We start from the raw sequence: 15,105 nt of genomic DNA, 5'->3' as shown, positions 1-15,105 counted from the left end.
AAGTTCTTTCCTTTTGCTTTTGCTTGTTCCTGTACTTGACATCACACTCTAAAAGAAATTTTATTTAATAAAGCAAGAACTAAAAAGGGTTCATTGTAACTTAGTGGCTACTGAGGTGTGTTTTCAACAAAAAAAAGGGGGAGACAAACATGGAAGTAGGTAAAGATTCCATTAGAGACTCTAGTGCAATGGACATCTCACTCACAAGCACAGATTTGGAGGTAACTAATAATAGTCAAATTAATATTGAACTTTATTAAATGGATTAAACAACTGTGAGACCTATACCATCAAATGATGGTGTGTGCATAGTTATGTGTCAAATGAACACTGAATTGGTGACCATAACAATCCAAGACCTTTGCTTTCTTCTCTTTTGGGTTTTTTTTCTTCATTTGTTTTTATGAAGTCGATTATTTTTTTTCTTAGAAGTCAATTATATTTTTATTGGTCAAGTTTTGGTCATAAATTAGGTTATTAGTAATTCATTTCTTTTCTTCGAATCAAGCAGATTTTTTAAAATCAATAGTTGGCTTTCCTAAGTCAACTAGAAATAGGGTCAAGGTAGTTAAAGGTGAAAGGCAACCTTAAGGTGCCAAGGCCTTATATGGCTTGACGCCCTAAGGTGTGAGGCGACAAGGCCTTTGGTGCAGCCAAGGCCAGCCCATTCCAGAAGACCTAGAATTTACCAAATTGTCTTTATTCTGGGAGAACTTAATTAAAAGCAATCCAACAGGGAAAAACAAAAACAAACAATCAAATAAGTGTCAAGTCAATTCAACTTTAGATCGACCAACGAAGGTCCCAAGATAACTCTTCATCATCTGAAATTCCCAAATTAAAAGGTTTTTAAAGAAAGCTGCAATCAAATAACAGGAAATTCAAGTTTAGACTAAGGAAGGTCCCAATAGAACTCTTCATCATCTGAAACATCACAATAGACTAAGCCAATTACATTCCCATCACTGACTCGTAGGTTTTTAATTTTTTATCATTTTTCATCTTTGTTTCTTTATTGCAATTTTCCATCTGCATCAAAAGCCTAGTGGCAATTCATATTCCATTCTTTTCCATTAATTAAATTACATATCAAACCCCATTCAAAAGCCTACACTTTATAGAGTCAAAAATTAATTCCGACACACAGAAATCAATACCTCCACCAATACCCTTGGGAAATAAGTATAGTAGGCCAAACCACCAAAAAAGTAAATAAATAAACAAAGCCCTAGGTCCGTCAGAAGCACCCTAGAAGCACCACAACCTAAAAACAGTTGGCTTTTCAGAGGATGTACTATTTCCATTCCCAAAAGCCACCACAAATCTCAATGCTCCCTAACCTAACCCAACCTATTATGAAAGGATTGGGTGACCCTAAAAGGCCACTAAGGCCACTAAGTTCCCTTTTCAACCCCAAATGTAGTAGATGATAATAATAATAATTTGATGTACTTAGTCAACAAACATAACCCACAAAAGGCTGCTAATCTGACACAAGACAAGAGCTTGAACGGGCTTTAATACCAAATTTGATGTAGGCTTTTTAGGAATTTCAACACTAAACTAGATTCTTGATAACATATTGATTGTGTTGATGGCTGTTTGGTATTTAAACAATAAAAAGAACATCAAATAAAGAAAGATAAAACACTGGGCAATCACACCTAGGCTTTCCTACGCACTCACATTTAGGTACGAGATAGCAATTGCGATTGAAAAAAGTTGGAATGTTCATTATATAGGCTACTTCTAAATCCTTTCTTAGAAAGACTAGGAATACTAATAACAAAAAAAAAAAAAAACAAAAACAAAAAACAAAAAAAGTACTTTAAGAACTTCTAAGACAATTCTAGTCTCTTAAGACAATCAATTATGCATTTGTACACAAAATGTAAGTGACTTTCAACTGATGTGGTAAGTAAGTTTATATGTCCCCATATGATATTACAAGGATAATGACATGAAACCAACATTAAAAAAAAAAAAAACAAAAAAAAAAAAACAAAACTTAGATGTTGAATAAAAACAATATGGCACAGTTAGAGCTCTAAGTAGAGTAAATGGCAGCAAAGGTTTTAGGATGTCCATGGTTTGTGTGTAGATATATGCGTCCATATCCATTATACACACATTATATCTATTATAATAATAACTAAACAGAGTGGAAGCTTGTAAAAGCCAGTAACTTTGAAGCTTGTAAAACCAATAGCTTCTCAATTCAAGATCATTCAGCATTGAATTAAAAAGAAATTTTCCCTAATTCAAAATAATGACATAACTTGTGACATAATTTCTAGAAAAAATAGAGATTGATTTGATACACTTTCAAACTATATGAATTACAAAGCAATTTCCCCTAACAATGAACACCGTTGTCATGCTAACTGTATTTTACATGAATTTCTACCCTAGATGTGCATCAAAAGCCACTTCAAAACCAAACCCAACAAAGCTAAAACAGCAACAATAATTATGAATACAGATAGAGAAAAATCTAACAGCGAAAAATTTAAGAAGCCACACTCAAATCAGATTACATGCAAAGGGAAAAAATTAAAATTTGAACTCAGCATTTACAAATTACCTTAATACGTTTCTAATCGTTTAACTCCAAAGACAGATTGGGTTGAGTTTCGGCTGTGGTGAGATTAAAAAAGTGTGGGTATGGGTATGGTTTTGGATTCAGCTTCGGAAAGGGTCTACTGAACGGTTTGGTTTGGGTGCGAGTAGAAATAGGAGAACTTGAAGATGTGTTAAACTTGGGAATGGTCTACTGAACAGACTGACGGTAGCTACTGATCGGACTGAGGAAGGGAGAGAAACTGTTGAGGAAGGAAGACAAATAGTTTTAGAGACGTTACATTCAAAAACTGGTTCTTATTCTGCATATAACTCAGTTTCCACATTGACGAGTTACAAACAGTAACGCATGAATATTTTATTGTCCAAAAACCAAGCTAGAACACCAGCGTAGCAAGCACCTGCCCAAAACTCGGTTTCTTAATAGTCGAGTTATTTAAGTAACTTGATTATCCTATAATCGAGTATCGGAGCACGCCCCTATATAGTTTCCAAACAGAGGCATAATGCCAAATATTTTACCCAAAAAGGGCAAAAGGCTAGATCCCCCTCTATATATATATATATATATATATATATATATATATATATATATATATATATATATATATATATATATATATATATATATTTATATCTTTATATCTTTTAGGGCTGATGAACAGCCACTGCCAATGATACAAAGCCTTCATTATCAGAATGGGAAATCAGACGACGTTTGCTAGGTAACTCACTCAAATCTTCCACGACAGTATTGGGACGTTTTACTGATGTGGGCTTCTCCAGATTAGAAATTGCCCATCTGGCAAGTCTTTTCCATGTACTAGTCTGGAGTGGAAATACACTAGAGATAGCAGAATTTGTTACATCTCCACGTACAGGAGCGTGGACCAGAGTTGGAAAGGAGGGGTAGGGGGTGGCACGTGACTTTGAGTGGGATATGCTTAAAGAAAGGATTACTAGCTGTAGCTGGATTAGGATGATCAAGGATAGGCAGATCAGTTTGAATTAAGTCCACCCATAGTAACGTGTTTTGGTAAATTAAATTTACCAATACCCTTATCAATCTCCTATAATTTCTCCATTACCAAATCCAGATTCATTCCTTTCCTACCGCTGAGAGTTTAAAAGGCTAGTTTCAAGAAAAATTGAAATAAGAAAAAGATTGCAGTTCTAAGAGCACTACACCCCCAGTTGCTATTTTACAACCTAAGCCACCCAAAACCCACTCCATCTAGGTTTGTAAACTTAAAAAAATCTGCAACTATGAATAGTAAGGTTGCACATATGCAACCTTACTGTTCATAGGTTGTAATATATATATATTATTTTAATATATGGTTGTGTGTGAAGAGAAAAAGTGAGTGAAGAAAAAAGAGAGAGAATAATACTTTTTTATTTTTTTTTAGGTATTTAATATTATTTTATTGGGTTGTATGTAAAAATAAAAATTGAGATGTAGGATGAGTTGTAAAATGAGTTGGTAAAATAGATAAAGTAGTGTTTAAGGATGCGAAATAGGTTTTTTTTTTTTTTTTGCATCCCCGAATGCTAATGCTCTAATATTGTCACTTTTCTGTTCACAAATCTCTTTTTTTGTTTGTCTCAAAAAAAAAAAAAAAGATTTATAGGAGATTTATGGTGCCATAGAATCACACTTTATTTGTACATTACGATTACATTTGATTATGAAATTGGTCATCACGATAATGATATGAAAATGATACTTTGGGTTTGATTTTAGATTTTACAGTTCAAACTAGAAGCTCATAGTATCTCCCATAAGGCCAGTGTTTCTAAACGTGTCCATAGAATATTAGATTGCATATAATTATTCCATGCGCCCATCACATAGTATGCCAAAAATCATTTAGAACACACACACACATACATAGAGAAAGCGAGTTGAGGTTTTTTTTTTTTTTTTCAAATAAAGAAATGTCTATTGCACACACTAAGTTTTTTGGACTAAAATCATGATTTCCAAGTTTTTGTGTAAAAGTGGTGAGTGTGTGTACTCAAGGCAAGGGTTCAGTATAGTTTTTAAAGCACAAAAAAATTATTTCACTTAATATAGTTTTATTGGCAAGGTCCTTCACCAGTCATAAGCTCTTTAGTGATATTGTTATTGAGGAATGAGAGCTCAAGTTGTAAGGAGTACAAAATGAGTTGTTTACCGTATGAATATACAATTTTGTGGTGATTCATGTGTTAGCTATATATATATATATATATATATATATAATTTTCATGAGTTTGACCAAATGCCTAATTTTGAGTGTGTTTTCAAAATGCACATTTTTTCAGCCAAAAAAAATGCACATTTTAAAAGTGTTATTTTTGCTTTTGTTTTATTTTTTCTTAAAATGCAAAATTTTTAAAAGTTAACCCAAATAGGTGCTTAAAAGTCTAAAGAGAGATAAACACAAACTTAAGGTCTAAGAAGGAAGAAATTTATAATTTACAAGCAAAGGATGAAGTGGGCCTAAAGAATTTAGGCTTAAAGTGGGTCTAATATCCATAGACAAGCTAGAGTTGGCACTAAGGCCCAGAACAAGACAAGTTAATAGCAATAGAAGACATAGGCACGGGCCTAATGTCCCAAACAAACAAGAAATTAGGCCTAAAGAATAGACAAGAAAAGGATGGGGATTTTTTTTTTTTTTTTTTGGGGCAAAATAACACAATATTGGTAACAATTTCGTTAGTTAGTAACATTTCCAAACTATTTAAGAAATTAGTATCTCGAGTCTCTAAGACTCGAGTTGCACTGTAGCAACTTGAGTCTTAGAGACTCAAATTCTATGTGTTAGCAAAGCTAAGATGGATTTGAAATTCACAGGGAACTCGAGTTCCTGCTCTACTTTCTTCTTCCTTTATTCTTTTTTATTTATCCATCCTTTTTTTTTCCTCTCCATTTGCTGTCCCACTCTCCTCTTCCAAGCCCCAAAAACCCAAGAACAAAACCCATTTCTCCATCTCCTTCTCCAAACAGTCCCTTCTTCTTCTCTAGCTTTCTTTCTTCTTCTTCTTCTTCTCATTTCGCAAACATCCAAACGAATTTCTCAAAAACCCAAACCCAAAAATCATGAACTCGGCATCGAAGGAAAAACCCCAAACCCAAAAATCATGATCTCGGCACTGGAGTGGCTCTCTTAGCTTGAGTTTGTTGTTTATCTCTGGTTTGTTGTTTCTCTATGGGTTTCTCTCTGGTTTGTTGTTTCTCTATGGGTTTGTTGATGAAAGTCATAGAGAGACAAAGAAGAAGCATAAAAAAATGGCAGCCATGGCTACACTTCAGTGCTCCATGTGCCAATGCCTCTCTCTTGCTCTTCACCCCTTTTCGGTTTTTGTAACTTTTAAATTATGATTAGGGAACTCAAGTTTTAAAAACTTGAGTTTCATGTAGATAATTTTCAACGTCAACTCTGTCAGCACATGGATATTGAGTTTAAGAAACTCGAGATGCTAATTTCCTAAATAATTTGGAAAATTTGCTAATTAAAGAGATTGTTAGCAAAATAATGTTAATTTGAAAAAAAAAAAAAAAAAAAAAAACCCAAGGAAGGACAATAATTTGAGGTGGAGGTGATATGAGCCTGAGCCCAAAATAATGTCGGTAGCGGCCCAGTGAAGGAAATTGCATATTTTTGCATACATACAGCCGAGGCAAACCATAACTTTTAGTTTTAGCCCAAAAAAAAAAACAAAACAAAAGAAAAAAGAAAGAAGCGAAAACTCTCTTCTCGTCCAGTTCCCAATTCCCAATTCCCAAACCCTAACCCTTTGCCGTAATTCGTTAGTTATAATGCCCGAGGAAAGTTTGTCGACGACGTCAAGGATATTGAGGCCAAATAACGATAGACCCGTCATCGTTTTCGGCGGCTTCACCCTGGGCAAGCAAAGGTCGGAGAGGGATGATGGAGCCATGCTATCACAGATAGAATGGTTTTCCATTGATGTCCCAGACGCAGACTCACACTGTCAAAAGCAAAAGCAAAAGCTGAATCCGCTTTCGGTGATGGAGATTGAGAGCGACTGTTACTTTGCAGCATTAGACTCCTCTATCTATTGTATTAGCAGTCATCACTTTCGTGATCGAGTTCAGATTTTCGACCTCACCAGTGGTGATATTGATGGTTGGCAGCCTGGTCCCCCACCGATTGTTAGTAGAGTCAACCCACACAAGTTCGTCGTCGACGGAAAGTTGTACATTTTAGGTGGTGTACGGGAAGTTAAGTCTCCCTGGATGGAAGTTTTAGATCCTAAAATAGGAGTGTGGAAACCGTTACCCAATCCTCCACTGGAGGTTGGCTATCATAGTCGGAATGTTGTCGCTCTTCTTCTTAAGCCCGAGAAGGCGCAGATTCTTGTCAGTTCATTCCTTAGTGGCGATCGTCCTCCTCAATTTCGTTTCCTTACATACAACATCGATGATCAGTCTTGGGAACCACTCGATTCTCCCGTGTCCGTCTTCAAGCTACTTCGTGGTTTTGGTTTCAGTCAGAGTACTAATACTGCTTTAGCAGATGGTGATACTCTCTATTGGGTTTCCTTCGATTCTTTCGCTAGACATGACTTGGTTATACACGCTTACAATCTGATTACTGATGAGTGGTTCGAGGGCTATCTCGACACTCGCGATGATATTTTTGGGAAGAAAGAATTACTAACTGAGCATCGTCCTCACGGTCTTCTTCATTTAGGTCATAGTAAATTCTGTCTTCTCTTGCAGTCCTCCTTCATTCCTAATACTAATAAGAGGCAGAGGCAACGTGAACAGTACATTGAAATTCCTTACTTGTATTGTGTCATAATTGTTGTTTCTAAAATATCTAACATGGACCCAGACCAAAAAGGTTTCAAGGACTTGAATATTTCGGTTGTGGCCACCCGCAAGTATTCCATGGATCGCAGCATAGATATCTTGGATGCCCAGTTGCTGTAAGTTTCTCTCACCTCTTTACAAAGACTTAACAATTGTCTGATATGCTACTAATAGTAACCTGACTTGCAGCTGCAGGGATCACTGCTCTTATACATCAAAGCAGAAGAAACCAAAGATTTCAGAAGATAATTCTGATGGTGAGTCTCTTCCTTTCAAGGAACAGGTGAGTCTCTACTCCACCATCTTATGCAGTGACTATGGTATATGGGTGTTAACATCTCTATCTAACAAGCAACCTATGTGAATACAGGAGTTTACATGACATCATGGTAGTTAAAGGCGAGCCGAGCCATGCTATGTATTTATTATTGCCATATACACTTTGAATATGCTTGTTAACTCAGCTGTATGAGTTTATTTCATATAAAACAAGTTGATCCTGGCAAAGGTTTCATAGAAGTAGGTTGAAATGTGGTCCTTTTTATGAGCACTTGTGTATCTCAGTCATTTTTGTTTGCACCCCTCAAATTATGAAAATATAATTCTTCCCTTTCTTGATTGAAACCTAGTTCTTTTTCAATTAAAATTGACTTGAATGTGAGTATGTGAACATGATGCTTTCACTTTGGCTTGACATTGTGCTCAGCTTAGCTGTTTCTAAACCTATTCTTTGTTTTATTTGCTTATGATAAAACCTTTTTAATCTCATATATATGTATGGGTGCATTTTTTGCTTCAAGGAAACTCATGTACTCCTTGGCATTTTTTGCTGTCCCACATTGAAGAAAACTCCCTCCCCCCTCTGCCTTATAAGCATGAGCTGAAGAGAAAGGAGTACCATGAGCAATAAGGCAGAGGGGGGAGGGAGTTTTCTTCGATGTGAGACAGCAAAAAATGCCAGGGAGTACATGAGTTTCCTTGAAGCAAAAAATGCACCCACAATATGCTCACACTTTATTTAGATTTTATACGAAGGCATGTGACATTTATTTATTTTTTTAATTCTTTTGTTCTTGGTTCATCTTTATCTATGCAAGTAATTTCCTCTCCCATCCATGTTTTATTATTTGTTATTTTATAAGAGTCTTGAGTTATTGTGTCATGGGAAATTTCTTTGGCGGCAGATTCAGCCAGTTGTTCCAACCCAGCAAGGACAGACATGTGTTCCATCGGCATCTCAGCAGTTTCAGCCTATGGTACAGGGGTCTCCCTCAAATGTTGCAATGCCTGCTAATCTGAGTCAACCAAGGGTCCCTCCTGTAACAAATCATGTGTCTGGCCTGCCAAATGATATTAGTGCAGCATTTGTGACACCAGTACTGCAGACTGGTCAACAACCTTCAGTCATCCCTTCTACAGATTCTGTAAGTGTTTTTTTGTTGTTACATTTTATTTCAGTTAAAAAGTTACCGGGGTCACATATTTTCTTCTTCCTTTTCTTTGTGTTTCACTATTTTTTTTTTACATGCTTTTCAAGTTTCTTGAAAAAAATTATTCTTGTTCATGAAGTATGAAATTTCTCAATAATATTTAATACATATTAATATCTTATTAATTTGGAGAAGGTGATGCTTCTTTGTTTTCATTTTTTTCAATCTCATCATTGCATCCTCATGGTATAGAGAATTGTCAATGTGATCCCAAGTCTCTATTTTATTAATATAGAAAGTGGATTCAATCACCTAAAACTTCCTGGTTTAATTAATGTATAACTAAAAAGATGACAAGGTTGCAATTTTTTTCTTTAGACTAGGTTTACTTGCTAACTTGTGTGGGTTACTAATCATTGCACCATATAACTTGTGACAAATAAAAGTACAAATTTTAAACACATAAAAACCTCATTTTAAAGCATTTGATTATGTATCGTACTATGCGTACGATTTTACGATACACATACTATATCGTATGATTCATGAGCATTTATAATACGCTCTTACAATATGGAACTTTTACATATGATACGTATCGCGTATCGTATGATACTAACAACTATGATTAGCGTGGTAATGGATTTATGTAAGTTAAACAAAATGTAATCCAAGTGAAGGGCAGATTACCTGAGAGGTGAGGTTCTTTATATTTCCAACAACCTGAAGGGAAATTCAGTAGTATGAATTGAAGCATAGATAACCGGAGCAGGAGATTAGTGATATTTTGCAGTAACCAACCCAAGTACATTGGAAATGTACTACAGTGGCTGAAATTAAGAAAATCGTGTGAAACTTTGAATTAGGATTCTGATTATTGCTTAGATGTGATACTAATAAATTTTTGTATCTAGTTTTAGTCCTTGTGCATTGATTTATCTGTTTTTGTTTTGTGAAAACTAACTAGTTATAGTTTTGGAATCTCTAATTTGGATTTTCAGGCAGTAACTGTTCCTAGCCTTAATCAACACTCCTCATCTGATTGGCAAGAGATTAGGTAATTTTTTGCTTTGGCTGCAGGTCCTATCATTTCTGCTTGTCTCCTGCAATGTTATTGACCTCATGCTTCATTGTAATAGTTTAACATTCCGATTTGAATTTTAGAAAATCTTGAAAGTGGTTGGTGGCATTCAGTGTTCTTTTCTCAGTAGCTTACTCTGATTGATTCTTGTTTTTTTTTCTAGATATTATTACAACAAGAGGACAGGTGAGTCTACCTGGGATAAGCCACCAGAATTGATGGCCCCAATTGAGGTGAGTTTAATTACCGATTGGTTACTTTTGTTGTATTTTATTGTTATCTTCTTTTACCGGTTGAACATGCCATTGAAATGTAATATATCCTTCTTTCATGTTCATATATACTGTGTCTTTTATTTTAATTGATTTTCCCCCTCCTTTGTATCATTATTTTTGCATGCTTTTGTTTGTTTTTTTACTTTTCTATGTCTATTTTGGTGTCTATGGTTTTCAAAGGTTGGTTCTGCAGGTACTGTTAGGTGCTACTTATTTTGGAGCTATGATTTGCTGGATCATTGTCAATTGCAGTACCCTAGTTGAAAAATTGTTGGTGGATTCTATTATATTTCATATTTCTGAATATATTTTTTTTTTCTTTAGGCTCTCTAAGTTAATTTGTAATAGAGATGATGGTGATTTATGTTCTGCACATACATATCCATGCTCAGTTCTGTGTCTTTCCTGTGTTGGGCTGACTCGGTTGAGGGTGCTGTAACATTTCAGAACCTAATGGTGTCTGTGGAATTAATACTCATTTATTTCCATGGAAGAGTATTTGGTGTGCCAAGGTACCCAAGAAGGTGTCATTCTTTTTGTGGACAGCTTCGTGGGGTAAGATTCTCACAATTGATAACCTCAACAAGAGGGGTTTACTGCTAGTCAATTAGTGTTGTATGTGTAGATGCAGTAGGTAAACAGTGGATTATCATTTGATCCATTGAGATATTGCTCATGCTTTATGTAGCAATGTGTTTATGATTTTTGGATTTATTGGGTGTCCTGGACAAAATAGCACCCATTCTTTTGGGTTGGCGAAATTGGTTTGGAAAATATTCCCGAGTGTAAGCATGCGTGATGTGATTAGTTTGGAAGGAGCATGATGGTCACAATTTTGAGGAGGTTAATAGACCTATTGAATTAAAGACTATCCTGCTTCATACCTTGTTTTATTTGTCTAGGACATGAGGTTTTACTATTTGTACCTCAATTTTTAATTTCTAACTTCCTTCGCAATTTTCTGATTCATTTGCTTGTGTTTTTCCAAGGTTCTCTTTGTTTTTGATCATGAACATAGAGCAGCGTTTTCATTTTCAATAACATTATTTTAATTAAAAAAAAAAAACAACAGAGCATAACAAAGACTTAAAAGGACTAGTCTTATGATAGCTAACGGGCTCAATCTTTATGAGGATTTATGTACTTTTTGCATGTGTGTGTGTGAGTGTGAGAGTCAGAGAGATGCTTTTTTCCTCTATTGACAAAAACTACGATTGGCTCTCTAACTTGGTACTAATATTTTTCTTTTGGAGACCTTTTAATGGGTAGGTAAGAACATGACAATATTCACATTGTAGTCATATAGGTTTTAATGCTTAACTTAGTTGTAGACCTATCTGACTATGGTTGTAAATATGGCATGATGATAAAAACTATTGATTTTTGCAAAATAGATGGGTGTCCATGTTTAAATGGAAATGTGTAATTCCTTTTGAAGGCTCCAGAATTCTCTATATCAAGTTCTAATAATGAAACTGGCTCCTTGAGAGTATGTTGCTTGTCTAAGTTAGTGGTTGGTAAGAATGTTTCCTAAATGAAATATGTCATTTACTAATACAGAATTTTGACAAGATTATTACAAAGGTATCCTCTTATGTTTCGTTTGTTTTATCTACAGCTTTGTTAGTTGGTCCAAGTTGTTCTCAATCAGAAGTTACACTTTTAATGATTATATTTTGTAACTATTAATGTTTGTATTTTTTGCCATAGAAATTGCACAAATGAAGATTAGATGAGATTGAGGTAGATGTTATGAATTTAGACATCAACAAGGAATCTATGGGTGGTACTCTTGCACTCTGTTTTGGTTTCTCCAACTTGATCATATGTGATGCTTAGCATTTGACGAGTTTTATGGAACTTATATTTTAGTTGAACTTTGTTAGGTTGAATCATGAAACTTCATTTGGGATGTCATATTTATAAAGGACTTTCTAGATTGTATATTATAAGCACTTTCATGTAATTATGAACTTTTGGATTGTATGCTTTAAGTTGAACTTCGTATTTTTCAATTTTTATGGTAGTTAAACGCGAGCTGAGCCATGCTATGTGTTTATTATTGTCATATTTTTATAGGTTGGTTACACTCTTGAATATGCTTGTTAACTCACCTGTATGAGTTTATTTTCATATCAAACAAATTTGACTCTGGCAAAGGTTTCATAGAAGTAGGTCGAAATGTGGTCGTTTTTGGGAACTTTTATATTTTTTTCCTTTTATGTACCATTTCTCCATTATAATGGAAATTTTTTTAGGTGATGGTTCTGCAAGTACAATAGGTGCTACTTATTTTGGAGCTATGATTTGCTGGATCATTGTCAATTGCAGTACCCAAGTTAAAAAATTGTTGGTGGATTCTATTATATTTCATGTTTCTTGAATATTTTTTTTTCTTTAGGCTCTCTAGGATAATTTGTACTAGAGATGATGGTGATTTATGAATATTTCTGAATATTTTTTTTCCTGCACTCACAAATCTGTGCTCAATTCTGTGTCCTTCCTGCGGTGGGTTGACTCAGCTTGAGGGTGCTGTAAAATTTCAAAATAAAGTAGGTGTATTTTGGGAGTTAGTAAAAAATTCATTAAATCTAACTTCATTCCCTCCAATTCCTCCCAATTTTGGAGATAATGAAAATTTAAATTTTTGAGGAAATAAAAAAGAATGAGTATTTCCTCCTAACCATTCCATTCCATCCCATTTAAACTTCCAAATAAGGGAATTGACTTTTTATTCCCTCCATTAAAACTCACAAACAAGGGCTTAATGATTATTTCATTTCCTTATGAACTCTCAAGATGTAATATTTTTTTAAAAAAGTATTTGGAATGTTATAATGTGTGTTTATTTTGTCTAACAAAATGATGTTACATTATTTTTATTATGCCACATGGCATCATTTTATTGGACGAACTAAACATTTGGGAAATTTATGTTGCAAACAGAATATGACTTCAGAGGATAAATTCAAAATTCTGAAATTTCTAGTTGTAAAATTCAAAGACTCCCAAACTAGTGTGCTTTGGACTTCAGCCTAAAATCAACAAATATAGATTCTTGTATGTATTTTTTGACTGAGATTCTTGTACATATATAAACAATGGTAAAGGAAAATTTATATAAACAAGGGGTAATGTCTAACAACTAACTGGAGAATGGGAAATATTTGATGATGACGTTGTGGAAAGACTTTTAGTTTCTAATAAAAATGAAAAGGAGAAGTGTACTTTTTCCCCTTTGAATCACATTTTACTAACCTAATTACAAGTTAGTGTTTTTATTGACTTCCTTATTCTCATCTATTTGTAGGCCCTAATTGCAAGTTCTATATCTAAAGGTGATTATAGGACAGTGAAAGACATTGCAAACTATTTATTAAAGGCAGGCCTAAATGCTTTTCTATTGTTTATGTGTCTAATGTAGACCTTTAGTTGAGTAGATTCTATTCAAGGTTGATGTTTATATTTTTTTACAGATAGAATTGCTCACTGGAGTTTTCTTGTCTGCAATTATGGGTGTATCTTGTTTGTCCTTATGTTACAAATGATTGCCTACGGATGATACTTCAAGAAAATTGTTACCTATTGCAAACCAAATATATTATGCATTTCAATTTTTAAAAATTTCCCCCCTGTGTTTAATATTTCGAGTTATGGAGAATTCTTGCTTCCACCATTTCATTAATATTACATTTCCACATGCTAATATGGATGGTTTTTTATAAAATCAAGTTGGAGGTTGAAATGTAAAAGAGTTCTGAGTCACCTATTTGGTTACTGAGCTGATAACCTCAAATAGGAAATAGATAGATAAAAAAAAATGTGTCCTTCAAAATTCTAAATAATACTAATGTATGAAAACAATGAGGTCAGGTAAATTAGATTTTACCAAAAAAGATGTGTCTTTTTTCTTCATATCTTTTTTGGATATATGGACCAGTTGGTCTAGTCCAATTTCATACACTCTGGCAGGAATTTCATGGTGAATATCCTTATCATACTGCACTTATGCCATATCTGCGAATATTAGTATTCATTGGCTTCTACAAGCACCTTTTTATAATATCAAATGGTTTCCTTGCAATAGAGCTTATTTGAAATGATAATCTACATTTGTGCATGTTAAAATCCTAAATGCCAGTAATGTTGGCACTGGATTTGATGATTCATTTGGCTGGACTCTTTTTGACTTGAACATAATTTCATGATGAGCATAAAGATGATCCAATAGCAGTCTTAAAAGCTGATTTTGTGAGTTTCGCATTCTTCTTTTCTTATCCAAATTAATCAAGCATTAAAACTTTGATGGCCCTGCCATTGCCTGCTTAGGCTTCCGCAACTGTCTACCCAGCCTTCCGCCACCGCAACTGTTATTTAAACCCCGACTTGAAAAAAAAAATTATATATAAAATATTTTTTTTAATAGTTTAATTTACTTTTAAAATTATTTTTGGATACCTGTCTTAAATCTTACATACCTTGATCATAGATCAACCCAGTCAAAAACCAAATAACAACACAAATAAACCCATCCCAAAATCAAACAACATCACAGATCACAGATCTCTCTCTCTCTCTCTCTCTCTCTCTCTCTCTCTCTCTCTCTCTCTCTCTCTCTCTCTCTCTCTCTCTCTCTCGGACATGAGTCCTTGTAGCACATGACTCACTTGAAATAATTATACACTCACTATTGCATGTGTCCTTGTCGCGCATGATAGAGACAAATATATATCTATTGTTCGTTGTGGCCTCCACATTTGTAACCAAACTTTATTTTGGTGAATTGATATTGTGTGAAGTAAGAAAAGTGATTGGGTAAAGTACCATCACACATTCAATACCAATTAACTATTAATCAATAAGAAAAGTGATTGGGTAAAGTACCATCACACATTCAATACCAATTAACTA

General features: G+C 34.4%; 1 protein-coding gene across 25 annotated transcripts in view; it reads left to right on the top strand.

The window, feature by feature from the left end:
• The window catches only part of LOC126705931 (uncharacterized), a 115,501-nt gene that overhangs the window by 72,974 nt on the left and 27,422 nt on the right, over positions 1–15,105 (top strand). For 4 of the 25 annotated variants that reach the window (XR_007648473.1, XR_007648472.1, XR_007648467.1 and 1 more), the window contains exons 4-7: positions 9,840–9,895; positions 10,083–10,152; positions 10,388–10,749; positions 11,905–12,262. The exons of 2 other annotated variants lie outside the window; for them this stretch is intronic. Coding sequence is in view for 9 of the 23 variants with exons in the window: in XM_050405162.1 (XP_050261119.1) it covers positions 6,890–7,524; positions 7,598–7,665; positions 8,593–8,702 (813 nt within the window). In the remaining 14 variants the exon portion in view is untranslated. Of the gene's footprint in view, positions 1–6,889; positions 7,525–7,597; positions 7,692–8,592; positions 8,833–9,839; positions 9,896–10,082; positions 10,153–10,387; positions 12,263–12,452; positions 12,743–15,105 lie in introns of those variants that run through there. 19 more of the 25 variants (XR_007648474.1, XR_007648470.1, XR_007648462.1 and 16 more) reach the window with 15 other exon arrangements.

This window comes from Quercus robur, chromosome 11 (assembly GCF_932294415.1).
Source record: "Quercus robur chromosome 11, dhQueRobu3.1, whole genome shotgun sequence".
Lineage (NCBI taxonomy): Eukaryota > Viridiplantae > Streptophyta > Magnoliopsida > Fagales > Fagaceae > Quercus > Quercus robur.
The sequence above is the reverse complement of the archived record's forward strand: the minus strand, read 5'-3'. Positions and strand labels throughout refer to the sequence as shown.